Source organism: Ranitomeya imitator, chromosome 4 (assembly GCF_032444005.1).
Source record: "Ranitomeya imitator isolate aRanImi1 chromosome 4, aRanImi1.pri, whole genome shotgun sequence".
NCBI classification, from domain to species: domain Eukaryota; kingdom Metazoa; phylum Chordata; class Amphibia; order Anura; family Dendrobatidae; genus Ranitomeya; species Ranitomeya imitator.
In genome coordinates, this window is record NC_091285.1 from 313,175,045 (window position 1) to 313,194,154 (window position 19,110).

General features: G+C 45.3%; 1 protein-coding gene across 1 annotated transcript in view; it reads right to left on the bottom strand.

Annotated features, from left to right (window-relative positions):
• The window catches only part of ASZ1 (ankyrin repeat, SAM and basic leucine zipper domain containing 1), a 276,440-nt gene that overhangs the window by 12,219 nt on the left and 245,111 nt on the right, over window positions 1-19,110 (bottom strand). The window contains exons 15-16 of the mRNA XM_069762334.1: window positions 11,816-11,918; window positions 9,561-9,674 (exon numbers count right to left, since the gene is read on the bottom strand). Coding sequence (XP_069618435.1) covers window positions 9,561-9,674; window positions 11,816-11,918 — 217 coding nt within the window. The remainder of the gene's footprint in view (window positions 1-9,560; window positions 9,675-11,815; window positions 11,919-19,110) is intronic.

Below are 19,110 nucleotides of genomic sequence, written 5' to 3' on the forward strand. Positions count from 1 at the left end.
AGCGACCAACGATCCTGAGGTCCCCGGTAACCAGGGTAAACATCGGGTTACTAAGCGCAGGGCCGTGCTTAGTAACCCGATGTTTACCCTGGTTACCAGCGTAAACGTTAAAAAAACAAACACTACATACTTACCTTCAGCTGTCTGTCCTCCGGCGCTGTGTTTTCCTCTGCACTGTCAGCGCCGGTCAGCCGGAAAGCAGAGCGGTGACGTCACCGCTGTGCTTTCCGGCTGGCCGGCGCTGACACAGGATGCAAGAGGAGTGCAGAGAAGCAGAGCGCCGGGGACAGACAGCTGAAGGTAAGTATGTAGTGTTTGTTTTTTTAACGTTTACGCTGGTAACCAGGGTAAACATCGGGTTACTAAGTGCGGCCCTGCGCTTAGTAACCCGATGTTAACCCTGGTTACCAGTGAAGACATCGCTGGATCGGTGTCACACACGCCGATCCAGCGATGTCAGCGGGAAGTCCAGTGACGAAATAAAGTTCTGGACTTTCCTCAGCGGCCAACGATCTCCCAGCAGGGGCCTGATCGTTGGTCGCTGTCACACATAACGATTTCCTTAACGATATCGTTGCTACGTCACAAAAAGCAACAATATCGTTAACGATATCGTTATGTGTGACGGTACCTTTAGGTTTGAGGAACCAGATTTTTCTTTTGGCCCTGTACCAGAAGAATTCCCAGTTGTGCCTTGAGGGCGTGCATATGCTGTAATTACCCGAGATATCGGATTCATCCAAGGAACGCCTTTGGACATTTTCTTTTTGTTTCCATCGAACAGAGAAGGGACCAAGTCGTTATTGAAGAAAGGGTTAACTTTCTACCCAATCACCCCTTCAATGCATACTAGTTTGACAGGATCTCCCATTGTAACACATGAATGTGTACCCGAGTCAATGCTCCTGCCAGAATGGAGGACATTTGAGTTCCTAACACATGCTGCCTTCCCTAGAGTTGTGGCCGGGTTGCTTATTAATTGACACTAGGCAGAACACCTTCTCCCCTCCTGGGAGATAGCAACTCTGATTCACTAAAGGTACCGTCACACTCAGCGACGCTGCAGCGATATAGACAACGAGCCGACCTAAACTAGATCGCTGGAGCGTCGCTGTTTAGGTCGCTGTAGAGACGTCAAACACAGCAACTCCAGAACGATGCAGGAGCGATCCAGTGACGTAACGGCGACTCACTTCTCGTTCTCGCTGGTTGTTATCTCCATGTCAAACAGCCGGAGTGTACCGATCCGACACACATCTAGGGGTCCTATGCTCGTTGCTGGCATCGTTGCTTTTTATGTCAAACATGACGATACACGCCGACCTGGCAACAAAATAAAGTTCTGGACTTCTAGCTCCGACCAGCGATGGCACAGTGGGATCCAGATCGCTGCTGCGTGTCAAACACAACGAGATCGCTATCCAGGACGCTGCAACGTCATGGATTGTTGTCGTTCTCTTTGCTAAGTTGCTGAGTGTGACGGTAGCTTAAGTCTAGGACAAGGAAACTCTGCACTCTCTTGGGTTTTAACTTTGATTTCTCTAAATGGAGTAGCCAACCCAAGTAAAGGAAGCTCTAATCTCTGCAGCTGAGTTCTGCAGTGCTAGAAAGATCTGTCCACAATCAGATTGTCAAGGTAAGGTATCATCAACTTCTCTCGTAGGTAAGCTGACACCTCCGCTAGAAACTTCGTGAAGACCTGAAGGGCCATTGACAATTAAAGATTGCCTTAAAGATTTTATATCTGAAACAAAGCTTGGGGATTCTCCAAAGATAGTCTTGAACAGAAAAGATTGACATAACCTATTTTCCCACGTGCTTGGTAACTTTGCCTCTCACAGTGCACATTCCCTGTGCATGGTTTTTGCCACACATTTCCTATGCTTTTCCTAACAAGGGAAAGAATAAGAAACTCAAATTACAAGGTGAACCTTCACAGAGGTCTCTTACCACTCAGAAGCAGTTTAGGTACTGTATTAGGTGGAATATTTTTTTCAAAATTATCTTCCTTTGAGGCTGTGCATTTGTTCATCTTGCTGGCAAAATCCAACCTTCCTTGCACTCCTGCTAAAGAGGGTCTTCACAGGCTCTGACTTAGCAGCTCCTTTGCCGAGATGATCACTGCATTTATCCAGCAGTCAATGCCCCAGTAAATCTAGCACTGCCATTCTATTACACGGTCTCCCTGGCAATATCCATGAAGTGGATCCAACACTTCAGAAGCTGCTGACGTAACCGCCACACTCTTCATCTAGGCATGCCTTCATATTCCAGAGCGGCCTGAACATGCACAGAACAGTGACGATGCGCCAGACACATTGATTCACCATACTGCCGCTGCCAAGTGTCCGCACACCAGCTGATTTTTTCTAAGAAACCGCTGTGGTGCTTCCAGGACCCATCTGCTCCATCAGTGCCACTCAAGATAACTGGGCCAGTGCCTGGGTTAGTGCAATATCTTCATGTCCCATGATGATCATCCCCTTGGAGGTTTCCAAGATGTAGATTCTCCATTCCAAGAACAGATCCCCATCTCTCTGTAGGTGTGGTGTCATGGGTAATTGAAAAAAACAAAACATTTTTTTGATTGAAATCCCTGGTGTTTGTATGTACAGTTGTGCTCAAAAGTTTACATACCCCGGCAGAATTTTTGCTTTCTGGGACTTTTTTTCTAAGAATATGAATGATAACACCAAAACTTTTTCTCCACTCATGGTTAGTGGCTGGGCGAAGTCACTTATTTTCAAACTACTGTGTTTTATCTTTTTAAATCATAATGACAACCCCAAACATCCAAAAGACCCTGATTAAAAGTTCACATACCCCATTTCTTAATGCCGTGTATTGCCCCCTCTAACATCAACAACAGCTTGAAGTCTTTTGTGCTAGTTGTGGATGAGGTTCTTTATTTTCTCAGAAGGTAAAGCTGCCCACTCTTCTTGGCAAAACATGGATTTTTGTGTTACTCACCGTAAAATCCTTTTCTCCGAGTCGTTCATTGGGGGACACAGGACTGTGGGTGTATGCTACTGCTGCCAGGAGGCTGACACTAAGTAGATAAAAAAAAAAAATTAGCTCCTCCTCCGACATATACACCCTGACATTGGCCAAGACAGCGCCAGTTTGGTGCAAAAGCAGTAAAGTAAAACAGCATTAATATAGAGACAACATGTCTAGAATAACTCCACCAGCTGAAGAGAGATAATCAATAAAAATAAGGGTCAGGAGCGGTGTCCCCCAATGAACGGCTCTGAGAAAAGGATTTTACGGTGAGTAACACAAAAATCCATGTTTCTCCTTTGTCTCATTGGGGGACACAGGACTGTGGGATGTCCCAAAGCAGTTCCTGGGTGGGAAGAAAACCCAGCTGAATAAGCCCCTAGGCACTTACGCCTATAGGTGTGCTACCGCTGCCTGAAGAATCCTTCTACCCAGACTTGCATCTGCAGAGGCCTGAGTATGGATATTATTGTGCTTGGCAAAGGTGTGCAGACTGGACCAGGTTGCGGCCTTGCAAACCTGTTCTGCTGATGCCTGGTGCCGAAGCGCCCAGGAAGCCCCCACTGCTCGAGTGGAGTGCGCCTTGATCCCAGCCGGGACAACCGTACCCTTGATACGGTAGGCTTCCTGAATAGTTGATTGTATCCATCTGGCTAAGGTTGATTTTGAGGCTGCGAGTCCCTTCCTACGACCCTGAGGAAGAATGAACAGAACATCTGTCTGACGAGATGCAGTCCTTGAAACGTATCTCCCCAGAGCTCTCACTAGGTCCAACGAATGGAGAGCTTTTTCCACACTATGCGCTGGACAAAAGGAAGGTAAGACAATATCCTCGTTAATGTGGAACGAGGAAACCACCTTTGGCAAGAAGGAAGGTACTGGCCTGAGCACAACCTTATCGTGATGAAACCTTAAATACGGAGCCTGGCAGGACAGGGCCGCCAGCTCTGAAATCCGCCTAGTGGAGGTTATGGCCACCAAAAACACAACTTTCCAAGAGAGGCAAGATAAAGAGACTTCTTGAAGAGGCTCAAAAGGAGCCTCCTGTGGTGCACTTAAGACTAGATTAAGGTCCCAAAAGCTACCAGGGGGGCCTTATAGGGCGGTACCTTTTGAGAAACTCCCTGTAAAAATGTTTTTACCTGCAGATTGATAGCCATCTTTCGCTGAAAGAGCACCGACAAAGCTGATATTTGTCTTCTGAGAGTACTAGGTGCGAGGCCCAAATCCAGGCCGGCCTGAAGAAATGCTAAGATGTTAGGAATGGAGAAACGAAGAGGGGAAAGACTTTGTTTCCTGCACCATGAAAGGAAAACCTTCCAGGTGTGGTGATAAATTCGCGCTGAGGTGGATTCCAGGGCGCTAATCATAGTATCAGCAACTTTCTGAGAAAACCCGCCCTGCGTCAGAATCCAACATTCAATGGCCAAACCGTCAAACGCAGAGCCTCTGAGTTCTGGTGGAATATCGGGACTTGAGACAGAAGATCCGGATGGGTTGGCAGCCGCCAAGGAGCTTTGGCGAGCAACTGCACCAGGTCTGCGTACCATGACCGAAGAGGCCAATCTGGGGCCACTAGAATTGCAGGAACTCCCTCTATCTTGACTTTCGTGACCACCTTTGGGAGTAGTGCCAGAGGGGGAAAGATATGGGAGCTGAAATTGGTTCCAAGGTAGAACTAATGCATCCACTGCGATTGCCTGTGGATCTCGATACCGGCCGATGAACCTCTGTACATTGGCATTCAATCCTGAGGCCATTAGATCCATGTCCGGGGTTCCTCAACGCTGGCATATCTGCATAAAAATGTCGGGATGGAGAGACCATTCTCCGGACGCAAGGCCCGGTCTGCTGAGAAAGTCCGCTGCCCAATTTTCCTTGCCCTGCTGCGGGTGCCTCCCTGGTGATTTATGTATGCCACCGCCGTGGAATTGTCTGATTGGATCCTGACCGGGTGGCCTGCCAGAAAGGGATGAAAGTGCTGCAGAGCCAGCCGAATCGCCCAAATCTCCAACAGGTTGATCGGAAGGATTAACTCCCTTGAGGACCAGCGTGCCTGGGCTGTGTGGTGGCAAAGTACTGCTCCCCAACCGAGCAGGCTGGCATCCGTTGTGACCACCAGCCAATGGGCTGGAGAAAAAGGCTTCCCTTGCTGCAGAGAGGGACTCATTGTCCACCATGTCAGAGCTTGTCTGACCTGGGTAGACAGACGACACCTAAGATTGAGAGAGGATGGAATTTTGTCCCAGGATGTTAAAAGCGCATGTTGGAGAGGGCGAAGATGGAGTTGCGCAAAAGGCACTGCCTCTATTGCTGCCACCATCTTTCCTAAGACCTTCATGTAAAACCTGATCATGTGGGTGCCTGGTTAGCGAACGACCCTCACTTCCTGCCGGAGGGTCAGTACCTTGTTCTGGGGAAGGACCGTCAGACCTTGGGAAGTATCGAAGACCATCCCTAGAAAAGAAATTTTCCGAGATGGCATCAGAGACGACTTCTTTAAATTCACTAGCCACCCTAGGCGAGACAGAGTAGTCCGAACCTTGTTCACTCACCTCTGCAGGAGAGGGAGAAAGGGACACGGAACTCCAGGATGCAGATGCACCTGACGGACCGGGAGACGCTGTATGGGTTTGTTTCCCCCGCGTCTGCCTAGAGGGAGCGCGGGCCCTGCAGGCCGGAGGTTCCTGTGAACCGGAGGATTTTTCTATGACAGATGAACTGTCGTCCCTGGCCCCAGCCGGGGTCTGGAGGGACTCGATCGCCTTAGTTAAGGACACATAGACTGTGTCAAGGATGCGACCCATTCAGGGGGGGACACCGCCGTCTCAGATACAGGGGCACTGTACAGAGACACAGGGAAGGGCTCCTGAGCGCGCTCGGAATCGCAGGAATCACAGAGACGGTTGCTCTGGGCACACAGAAAAGCAGACTGACAGGCAACACACGTGGTATATAAAACCGTGTGAGACTTAGTCCTTCTAGACATGGTAACTCTGCTGTTGGTGCCGACAATCGCACCATCAAAAAAATAACGTTGCTGAATCAAGTATTTCAGCTGTCAGGCTGGGGGGAGTAGCACTTACCCCAGTCCTGTGTCCCCGTGCCTGTAGTGAAGGCTGTCACCGGGAGAAGTGTTAGCGCCATCCATATAACACAGTGCGCTCGATTGGAGGGCGGATCCACCGCGAGGGGGAAGGGTTTATCCGGCTGCGGCCTACCACAGGCAGAAGCAGGGGCCTAGATATTGCTCCTGGATCTTTCCCGGGGAGGGGGCGAGACCACCGGAAGACGCTGTAAAAAGGGGGCGGGACTTCTGCCCGCAGCCTAACATGTCAAAAGCCAGGGACTTGATTAGTCGGCGCCCGGGGAAGTACCCGGGATATAGCTTCCAGCAGCGCCACTGCTGCGGAACGAAACCACACCATCCTGGCAGAAAAAATAAACCATAGTGCTGCCTGAGCCCTCCAGCCCACCACCGCCGAAAACAAGGTCAGAGGGCGGCTTATGTATAAGACGGTGCAGGCACCCTAACTCCGTTACCTGCTTCAGGAGGTGAGGAGAGGGACCATCTGCCTCTCATAATCACCACTGTCAGTGCATTGGTGATGAAGTGGAGGCTGCACGGACAGACAATGTGTGCCTGTACAGCCTAGTGTTTCGTTACCTTAGGGTGGACATGGTCAAGTCCGGCAAGTGTTCCCATGTCGCGGGAAAGGATACGTGGAGGCGACAATCCACGTGCTCGCTCGTTGTAGGTTTGGGGAGATCGGACCCCTTCAAAAGGGTCAGTCGCCCCTGTCTCATCTTCATAGTTTAAAGGGAAAGAATCTGGGGAAAAAACCCAGAGATGTGCCTCCTATGGACACTAAGCATAAACTGGAGCTGTCTCGGCCAGTGTCAGGGTGTATATGTCGGAGGAGGAGCTAATTTTTTTTTAATCTACTTAGTGTCAGCCTCCTGGTGGCAGTAGCATACACCCACAGTCCTCTATCCCCCAATGAGACGAAGGAGAAAAGCCTCTAGTTCCTGTTAATTCCTGGGTTGTCTAGCATGAACTGCACGCTTGAGATCTCCCCAGAGTGGCTCAATGATATTGAGGTCAGGAGACTGAGATGGCCACTCCAGAACCTTCACTTTGTTCTGCTGTAGCCAATGACAGGTCGACTTGGCCTTGTGTTTTGGATCGTTGTCATGTTGGAATGTCCAAGTACGTCCCATGCGCTGCTTCCGGGCTGATGAGTGCAAATTTGCATCTAGTATTTGCTGATAACGTGCTACATTCATCTTTCCTTCAACTTTGACCAAGTTTCCTGTGCGTTTGTAGCTCACACATCCCCAAAGCATCAGAGATCCACCTCCATGCTTTACAATAGGAATGGTGTTCCTTTCACCATAGGCTTCTTGACCTCTCTCCAAAATAAACGTTTATGGTTGTGGCTAAAAAGTTCAATTTTGGCCTCATCACTACAAATTACCTTGTTCCAGAAGTTTTGAGGCTTGTCTCTGTGCTATTTGGATATTGTAGGCGAGATACTTTGTGGCATTTGCTTAGTAATGGCTTTCTTCTGGCGACTCGACCATGCAGCCCATTTTTTTCAATGCCTCCTTATTGTGCATCTTGAAACAAACACTCACGCTACTAGTTTTCAGAGAGTCCAGTATTTCAGCTGATGTTGTTTGTGGGTTTTTCTTTGCATCCAGAACAATTTTCCTATATGACTTCTTCAGGTATTTCCTGAAGAAGTCATATAGACTTCAAAACACGTAGAATAAACCACCATTACGTTTTCAACCACGTCTGTATTTGAATTGTCTGGCAGCGTGGATACAATCCACAAATTTCCTCTATAACATTTCTGTTATGGTCGTCTGCCGACCCGTGGATTTGCGGCACTGACATATGTGGGATAGACCCTATTTGCGCTCCTTTGTCTCCTACAGCTTCTATTACTAGAACAATTTTCCTGGTAGTTGTGGACAAAATTTTTGTTGGTCTACCTGACCATGCTTTTGTTTTTACAGAGCCCCTGATTTTCCATTTGTTAATCACAGTTTGAATGCTGCTGACTGCTATTATCAATTCCTTGGATATCTTTTTGTATCCCTTTCCAGTTTTATACAGTTCAACTACCTTTTCGCGTAGATCCGTTAATAATTATTTTGCTTTCCTCATGACTCAAAATCCAGAAACGTCAGTGGCTGGATGAAAGATACAAAAGTCTGTCTGGATCCCAGAAACTCACTCAGCTTTTATGCACACACACTGATTACAAGCAAAGAGGTCACAGGTGAGGATGTTACCTTTAGTAGCCATTCAATCTCATTTGTGTCAACTTCTGTGCATGTTATCAGGCCAAAATTACCAGGATATGTGAACTTTTGATCAGGATTAGTTGGATGTTTATGGTTGTCATTATAATTTAAAAAGAGAAAACACAGTAGTTTGACAATAAATGGTTTCACCCAACCACTAACCATGAGTGAAGAAAAAGTTTTGATGTTATCATTCATATTATCTGAAAAGAGGCCAAGAAAGCAAAAATTCTATACCATCCAGCCGCAGATCAGATACCATTTCAACAGGACAGATTCCCTTTAAAAAATGTAAATGAAATTTCATACACAGACAGACCTGGCTGTAACTGAACTATAATACTCTTACCAGAAGATTAAATGTACAACTCATGAAATCTAATCATTAGTTTTGCTAGATTTTGCTGCTTTATCAGCTGCCAGACTTTCCAACTGCAATTTGGACAGAAAACGACAAAACAAATTAACCTTCCCCCCAAAAAGAGGTACTTGTTAAAAAATATTTTCTTGTGACAATATAGCCAACATGTTTATTAAGTGCATATCCTGTAAAACCAATAGAGTCTGAACATGCATTCTACGCAGCCAGGAATCTGTAAGCGTGTCCAGTACAAGATTGTATAAATCAAGATCTGAGTTTATGAATTAGATTCTCCAAGTTGTATTATTTTTGGAAATGTTAGTTTAGCTTTGCAGTTTACATTTCCTAAGAAAGAGATGAAAATGTCTTCCGCCTCAGCCTGTGTGGGCTTACTTAATACATTTTGTGCAGCTATTCATTCTATTTATTTTCTTAAGCAGGAGGTCATAAGTATGTCTTATTTGCAGCACAATATATATAACCTCTGGTTATCCCTGATGTATTTTTATACTTACTTCAGTTCCAGTATTACCGCATACTGCCTTGTAACTTACTTCTCTGTATAACTTCCACATGGCATCATTCAGCAACAAATTCCTTTGTGACACTGGTGCTCAATTTACTGAATCCTATCCTGTCACTTTTTCCCCATCAGCCCATAACTCAAATTGACCCTTCTTGACAAGAGCTTGTCACTGTGTTGTTGGTTTGTAAGTGAATGATTTGGTGCTAACACCAAATTTTAGCTCTTCCACCTTCTCCCCCGCCCCATTTCAGAGTTTCTTATAAATTTTACTTTCTCATACACAGCAGTATGCATCTTCACTTTGCGTCAAGAGAAAAAAAGACCATGAGATCCACGGGGCAGGAGACACATACAAACCTTAGTTAAACGATCTTGTAATCCACAGACTTCTTTGTTCAGCTCTGTAATACTTGTGAGAATGTCTTCGCAAACAGTAGTAAAATTTTGAGAATTATCCCACTCAAAGACTACCTACAAAACAAATATATTAGAGAAATATTATACATAGATGAGAGATTGTGGTGTAGAAAACCCTGAAAACTTGTAAAACTACCACATTTTTTATGTTGATGGCTGAGTAAGAAGTTTACTTATTTTGTGTTAAATAACTACCAATATTTTTGTCATTTAACTGAATTTAGCCAGAAAGCGATGATATCCATCAAGAACTCCTGGGCCGTCTGCTTGGGCACAAATCAAATGCAGTCTATGTACCTTGCATGTCATGGATAGCATTGACCATAGTTTTCAACTGTGCAGATCCAAAATGTCCCTGCTGCCATCCGAATGGGGCTACTGACAAGCAGACTTATGGTGGGATCATAAGAAGTAAAAATTACATCTATTGTATGATGACTAGTTGTTATGAACAGCATGCTTTTATAGATTTCCCTTCAAGGAAATATTAAAGGGAACCAGTAAGACAATCCAGGCTGCATACAATGTGGGCAGCATGAATCAGAGACTGGCTGGAGATCTTTAGAAACAATATATTTTCAAGATCCTAGTCAGACACTGCCCGGCTGGCTCTTCACGGAGATGCTAGAGGTAATTGACAGGTCTCTGACTTGCATGTACACAGGGAAAGACCTGTCAATCGCCTCCAGGAGCACCGGGAGAAACCAGGCGGGGTAGTGCCAGACTAGTCTGGTCCATCTCCAGATCTTCAAAGTATATTGCTCTGAAACATCGGAGCATTTCAGAGGATATTATACCTGGCTGCAAGTGTGCAAGCATGATGCGATTTATGGTGCCTGCGGATCAGGCAGCATGAATCACCTGACAGGTTCCTTTTAATTCACACCACTAACAAAAGAACAATAAAATAACAACAGAAAAAATGAGACAGTTGCTTCCTGAGTCTTTAGGCTTGCTTTATTTTTAATAATGCATACAAAATCATTCGGCTTAGTATACAATTTAATAATTACGGCGTTCTAGGCCAAATTCTGAATTATTTTTCCCTTCCACAGAAACACACTTATTTTGTTCCTAACTGCCATTGCTGTGCCATGATAAAACAGATGGTGCAATAGCAAAAATAACTAAGTGTGCGAATAGTGGTAGCTGACAATGCACTTAACCCCTTCACCCACAGGAGATTTTCTGCAATTTTTGCTTTACTTTTGAATTACATCATTCATCTTCCTATGTAATGCACTGGAAAGCAAGTAAAAAAGATTCCAAGTACGTCAAAACTGCAAAAAAGGGTGCAATTGCTCACGATATGGCAGCACTGACCTGGCAATATGATTCTCCAGGTAAGTACGAGCGTGCAGATGTCAAATGAGTATAGTTTTTTTTTTATTTTTTTTTTTACTTAACGGATCAAAAAAACTCAGAAACGAAAATATTTTTTTTGCTCATGTCGCCATTTCCAAAGACCCGAAACGTTTTGATTTTCCTGGGTATGGGGCTGTGCATTTTTTGTGTCACGAGCTGACGTTTTTACGGATACCATTTTGGGTAGATTAAAATCGGCCATCATGTGGGGATTTAGGCTTGGCATACAAGCCTGCATCAAAGTCAGGAACACAACTTTGACGTATATATGTATGTCAAACGTTGTGGAGCAGTTAAGCATGAAAATTCCACAACACTGTTGTTCTGTAAAACCACAAAAACTGTCTGTAAACCTGTAAAAAAGAAAGTACAGTTATTTCCGAAAAAAAACAAGTTCTCTCTTGTTTATGGGAAAACTAGTAAGTGCTGGGGCTCAGAGCACTGGGACCCTCAGCGATTTACAGACTGGGGCATTCCAACATTTTAGTAGTTCAAATAACCAGATCTTAGGAATACTGGAAGTCCCAGCAGTTGGATCCCTGTTATCAGCAAGTTATGTCACCTAATGGATGAGGGAGAACACTTGTTTTTTAAGGAATATAAAAAGGATTACAAAATGATTGCACAACTGATCCATTGACAATCTGCATGAAGTACAAAAAAATTAATTCCATTAGGGCTCACATGGAACATTTTTTAACAATATTTTAATAAAAGGAAAGAAAAAAATACTACCCTATACATGGTATTTATATTTAATCTAGTGTTCTGTTAAACTGCTAGTTTTCTAAACTAGCCAAGGCTTTTATTCATTACACCAGCATATTTACCTTTTGAGGATTGGAGGGTATCTGGCCGCTTACTGCAACCACTGCATGACTTATTGCGTTACATTGCCGATTCAGCCTCAGCAGGAAAGCAAACAGCTCATCACTGGAATGGGAAAAACAGAAGGATGGCAAATAATAAGCATTTTATATGCTGGGCAAGAAAAGACACAGATGCTGGTTCCATTATCAACAGCTGCTTCCCTAAATGAATGGATCATGTGTTCATCCCAGAAACACTTGAAGGGGGGCTGTACTAACATAGCCATGACATCCAACTGGTTTCTGAATAAGGCTACTTTCACACTTGCGTTGGTATGCGGCCATTGCAAAGCGTCGGCGCAACGTACCGATGGACGATGTGCAAATTCGGCACAACGTGGGAAGCGGATGCAGTTTTTCAACGCATCCGCTGCCCATTCTAAGTCCCGGGGAGAAGGGGGCGGAGTTCCAGCCACGCATGCGCGGTAACAAATGGCGGATCTGAAGTACGAAAAAGCGTTACATTGAACATTTTTTCATGACGGTCCGCCAAAACACGACGCATCCAGTGCACGACGGACGCGACGTATGGCCATATGTCGCGATCCGTCGGCAATACAAGTCTATGGGGGAAAAAACGCATCCTGGGGGCACATTTGCAGGATGCATTTTTTTCCAAAACGACGGATTGCGACCGATCTAAAATGACGCAAGTGTGAAAGTAGCCTAAGGCACAATTTACACTCCACTAGTAACACACCAATGATTTCACCCATCTTTCCCAGGCGTTCTTTTCATTTGCACCAGACCATCTTTAAGTTCAGAAAAAGAGGATTTGTACATTTTGTATCTATGTTCAGTAGATGCTTCCATTGAACAGGTACAATGTTTGCATGGTCACCCATCAAAATCAGATTGTTATAACTACCTAATGTTAAGGTAAGAATTTGGAGTAGACATTTCCACACCAAAAACTTGTCTCTTGGCAGGAAAATGCTGCTGAAAATACATACATTTTTGCGTGTGTTTTGTTTCTCAAACATTTGAAAGGGGAAACATGCTGGACAAACAAAGTAAGAACATGCTACATAAATTATCAAATCTGCAAGGAAAAAATAAGCAGCATGTGCAAGAGATTCCAGAAATCTCATTAATTTTTCTGGTACAGTAAAATGCTGCTTTATTTTGTGACAACAAATGTGAACAAGCACATCGAAAGTCTCAATGTCTACATATTTCTGCTGAATTTTCTTTACTGCAGTTGGGAGAACACGGTATACATCCATTGGATGGCATGGGCACAGGTGTTGTGGTATGCAATCAGCGATGGGTTCCATGTTAATGTACAAACATCCTTGCTGTTTAACCCCTGAGGTTTGGCGTGCAATAGCACAGTGCACGCGGCATCTAACACTCAGCGTTATAAAGTACTAGCTATTGAACCCGTTCTACGCCCGGGTGGCAAGCATTTATATTGGTATATGGTCTCCATCCTGGTATGTGCTGCTCCATCCTGCGCCCCCATCCTGTCATGTGATGCTCCCATCCTGCGTCCCCATCCTGTCATGTGCTGCTCCCATCCTGCGCCCCCATTCTGACATGTGCTGCTCCCATCCTGCGCCCCCATTCTGACATGTGCTGCTCCCATCCTGCGCCTCCATTCTGACATGTGCTGCTCCCATCCTGCGTCCCCATCCTGTCATGTGCTGCTCCTATCCTGCGTCCCCATCCTGTCATGTGCTGCTCCTATCCTGCGTCCCCATCCTGTCATGTGCTGCTCCCATCCTGCGCCCCCATTCTGACATGTGCTGCTCCCATCCTGCGTCCCCGTTCTGTCACGTGCTGCCCTATTCTGTCATGTGCTGCTCCCATCCTGCGCCTCCATTCTGACATGTGCTGCTCCTATCCTGCGTCCCCATCCTGTCATGTGCTGCTCCCATCCTGCGCCCCCATTCTGACATGTGCTGCTCCCATCCTGCGCCCCCGTTCTGTCACGTGCTGCCCTATTCTGTCATGTGCTGCTCCCATCCTGCGCCCCCGTTCTGTCATGTGCTGCTCCCATCCTGCGCCACCGTTCTTTAATTTGCTGCTCCCATCCATATGCCCCATACGCTGCTCCATAAAGGTTTATGGCCCCCATAAAATGCTCCATAGTATATGCCCCAGTACACTGCTCCATAAAGGTTGATGGCCCCCATAAGATGCTCCATAGCATATGCCCCCGTACACTGCTCCATTATGGTTTATGACCCCATAAGATGCTCCATTGTATATGCCCCCGTACACTGCTCCATTATGGTTTATGGCCCCCATAAGATGCTCCATAGTGTATGCCCCGTACGCTGTTCCATAAAGGTTTATGGCCCCCATAAGATGCTCCATAGTGTATGCCCCGTACGCTGTTCCATAAAAGTTTATGGCACCCATAAGATGCTCCATAGTATATGCCCCCGTAGACACTGCTCCATTATGGTTTATGGCCCCATAAGATGCTCCATTATGGTTTATGGCCCCATAAGATGCTCCATTATGGTTTATGGCCCCATAAGATGCTCCATGGTATACAGTATGCCCCCGTACACTGCCCCATAAGATGCTCCATGGTATATGCCCCCGTACACTGCTCCATTATGGTTTATGACCCCATAAGATGCTCCATTGTATATGCCCCCGTACACTGCTCCATTATGGTTTATGACCCCCATAAGATGCTCCATAGTGTATGCCCCCATACACTGCTCCATTATGGTTTATGGCCCCGATAAGATGCTCCATAGTGTATGCCCCGTACGCTGTTCCATAAAGGTTTATGGCCCCCATAAGATGCTCCATAGTATATGCCCCCGTACACTGCTCCATTATGGTTTATGACCCCATAAGATGCTCCATTGTATATGCCCCCGTACACTGCTCCATTATGGTTTATGGCCCCCATAAGATGCTCCATAATGTATGCCCCGTACGCTGTTCCATAAAGGTTTATGGCCCCCATAAGATGCTCCATAGTATTTGCCCCCGTAGACACTGCTCCATTATGGTTTATGGCCCCATAAGATGCTCCATTATGGTTTATGGCCCCATAAGATGCTCCATGGTATACAGTATGCCCCCGTACACTGCTCCATTATGGTTTATGGCCCCATAAGATGCTCCATGGTATATGCCCCCGTACACTGCTCCATTATGGTTTATGGCCCCATAAGATGCCCCCATAATATATGCCCCGTATGCTGGTGCAATATATAAAAAAAAAAAAATACCATACTCACCTATGGTCGCTGGGCGCCAAGTGCTGGGGGGCCTGAGCAGGCGTGGACACAGGCGCGCTGTGGGGGTCAGGTGCCGGTATCGCCGCCAGCTCAGGCCCCCCAGCACTTACTATATTCACCTGTCCCGTTCCACCGCTGCACGCCGCCATCTTCGCGGTCCTCTGGCTGTGACTGGTCAGTCAGAGGGCGGCGCCGGCGTGCATTAAGCGCCATCGGGAAGATGGCGGCGCGCAGCGGTGGAACGGGGCCAGGTGAATATAGCTCATACTCACCCTCCTGGCACGTCCATGCTATCCGTTGGAGATCGCGGTGTGCGTTCAGTGTTTACGCATACCGCGATCTCCTGGGAGCGTCACTCTGTGAGGCCCAGACTGCGCCGGTGCTTGCGCAGTCTATAAAGGCTTCGGACAGAGAGACGCTCCCAGCGTTATATTATAGATCCCAAAGCATTATCGAAGCAATCATATGACTGCAGCTTATCCAGTACTTGTTCACATTTTAAAATGGGTATGTGGTGTCTCTGCAATCATAATGCCACAAGGAAAAAAATAATCTGCACATGACCTGAAGGAAAAAAAATCTACAGAGAAACCAAACTGACAAAAGTGCACTTTTCTTTCTCCAATACAAAAAACACACCTTATATTCAGCAGAAGTGCTAAAAAACAATATGTAAATTTCTTACTGAGGCTACTTTCACACATCAGTTTTTTGCCATCAGGCTCAATCTGGCGAATCTTGAAAAAAAAGGGATCTGTCACAAATTGTGAAAAACTGATGCGACGGATCCGTTTTTCGCAGGATTTGACTAGGAGAGAGAGGGAGAGAGAGAAAGAAAGAGAGAGACCAGAATGGAAAACACATGCTTAGTTTAAAAACCGTAATCCGTTGCCGGATTCCGCCATTATAGCAAACGACAGATGGCGACGGATTTGTTGCTGTCTGTTTTTTCGATGGAAACAAAAACCGTTACTATGTTTGTTTTCTCCGGCCGCCGGAAAAACAATTAGAGGGATACGGCAAAAAACGGATGAAATGTGAGGCCATCCGTCGCTAATACAAGTCTATGAGAAAATAAACTGATGGCAAAAAACGGATGTGTGAAAGCAGCCTAATGGGGTTATCTGGTTACATTATATTGATGACTTATCACATTGGTGGCGCTCCAACACCCAGAACATCCACAGACCAGCTGTCATTAATAGGGATGAGCGAATAGCTTCGGATATGTCCTTTTCCGAATATCTATAGCGCTTACCGAATAGTGTTGTGACTGTCACACAGCACATGCAGCTGCGGAGCCAGACAGTTGATTATTGGGAGCGCTCCAGGTATCCAGGTTCCCGAGGCAGCTATTCGGTAAGCGCTATAGTTATTTAGAAAAGAAGTTATCTGAAGCTATTCGCTTATCCCTAGTCATTAACTACAACGGCAGCCATATGTAGACAATGAATGGTGCAGAATAGCAAAGACCTGTTCAGTGTGTTACAGCTGCTGCAGAGTTCTGTGGATCAGTACATATTCAAGGAGTCATTAAAAGGGGTCCAATGTCATCCACATACCTTTTACAACTTAAAAAAAAAAACAAAAAAAAAAAATCTAAAATTCAGGTTTTCTTTTTTTAAAACAAGCACTTAGGCTATGGGCACACGTTGTGGATTTTGCTGCAGTTTTCCATGCGTTGTACAGTACCATATAAACATATGGAAAACTAAATCCGCAGTGCCCATGGTGCGGAAAATACTGCGCAGAAATGCTGCGTTGTATTTTCCGCAGCATGTCAATTCTTTGTGTGGATTCCGCAGCGGTTTACACCTGTTCCTCAATAGGAATCTGCGGTAAATCCACAGATAATCCGCAGTGCATTTTACCTGTGGATTTTGCTAAAACGGTGCAGAAAAATCCGCAACGTGTGCACATAGCCTTAAAGGGACTCTGTCACCTGAATTTGGAGGGAACAACATTCAGCCATAGCAAGATTGCCTTGTGCAGGCATGTACTACGGAGGACAGAGAATGAACTTCAATCCAATATTGCAGCCAGCATGCAGCCAGCGGGTAAGGAAAGGGTGAATCAAACACATGAAAACCCCACCTCCATGGCTGAAGATTGTTCCCTCCAAATTCAGGTGACAAGAGTCCCTTTATGGCTGTGAGCACATGTAGCTGATTTTTCAAGTTTTTTTCCGCTATAAAAACCGCCAAAAAAGCATACATTATGCATCCCATCATTTAGAATGAATTCCGCAATTATTGTGCACATGATGCGTTTTTTTCCATGAAAAAAATGCATCGCGGTAAAAAATGCAGCATGTTCATTAATTTTGAGAATTTGTTGCGGATTTCCCACTATATAATGCATTGGGAAATGTCCGGAAAAATCTGCAAAAAAAACGCACCAAAAACGCGCAAAAACCGCATGCAGATTTCTTGCAGAAAATTTCAGGTTTTTCTCAGGAAATTTCTGTAAGAAATCCTGAACGTGTGCACATACCCTAAGAATCCTGAAAAGTATTGTGCAATACTGACTGAGGATAAAATATGACTGTGGAGAAGAGATCCCAAAAGAAAAGTAAGCATTTCCCTTTTAGGGGGCTCAGCGATCAATGTAAAAACTACAAGATTTTTAGGGATTTGTTTTAACCCCTTCATGACCAAAACTTTTTTGTTTTTGCGTTTTAGTTTTTCACTCCTCTCTTTCCAGAGCCATAACTTTTTTCTTTTTCCGTCAATATGGCTATGTGAGGGATTATTTTTTGCAGGATGAGTAGCACTTTTGAACGACACCATTGGTTTTACCATGTTGTGTAGCAGAAAACGGGAAAAAATGTTTTAAGTGCGATGAAACTGAAAAAAAAAGTGCAATCCCACACCTGTTTTTTGTTTGGCTTTTTTGCTATGTGCACTAAATGCTAAAACTGACCTGCCATTATTATTCTCCAGGTCATTACAAGTTCATAGACAGCAAACATGTCTAGGTTATTTTTTATCTAAGTGGTGCAAAAAATTTCCAAAGATAGCAAAAAAAAAAGAAGAATTTGTGCCATATTCTGATACCTGTAGCGTCTCCATTTTTCGTGATCTGGGGTCGGGTGAGGGCTTATTTTTTGCGTGCCGAGCTGACGTTTTTAATGATACAATTTAGGTGCAGATACGATCTTTTGATATCCCGTTATTGCATTTTAATGCAATGTCGCAGCGTCCAAAAAACATGATTCTGGAGTTTTGATCTTTTTTCTCGCTACGCCATTTAGCGATCAGGTTAATCCAATCCTTTTTTTATTGATAGATCGGGCGATTCTGAACACAGCGATACCAAATATGTCTGTTTGATTTTATTTTTATTGCTTTATTTTGAATGGGGCGAAAGGGGGGTGATTTGAACTTTTATATATATATATTTTTTTCATATTTTTAAAAACTCAGATTGCCTCTATGTAGTAGAATTATAGCATTGCTATGAGAACCGACCACAGGGTGGCGCTCACAGCAATCCGGCAACAACCATAGAGGTCTCGAGGAGACCACTGGCTGTCATGCCGACACACCGGTGACCCGCGATCATGTGACGCAGGTCACCGGTGTGCGCATTTCAGAGTCAGAGTTTGACAGTGACATTTAGCCAGTTAATAGCTGAGGGCAGATCGCGATTCTGCCCGTGGCTATTGTGGGCACGTCAGCTGTTCAAAACAGCTGACATGTCCCGACTTTGAGGTAGGCTCACCGCCGGAGCCCACCACATCAAAGCGGGGGATACTGCCATCGGTGTAATAGCACGTCCGATGGCAGTACGGGGTTAAGGAAATAAGTCATCAGGTTTTTGCTACCTCATCTGAGAGCAGCATAAGACCCTGATTATAAAGATTTATCACATAGTTTATGGTGTGCAGCAGAATTATTAGATATAGTATGTAGCAGAGCTCAGAAAGCTAACCCCGCCCACACCAGATCTTTATGTAAAATTGTCTATTGACAGTAAGCTGCTTGTCAGAAGAGGGCATTGCTTGGGTCAGACCAAGGCTCCCCGTGCACTGTGGTACGGGAAGTG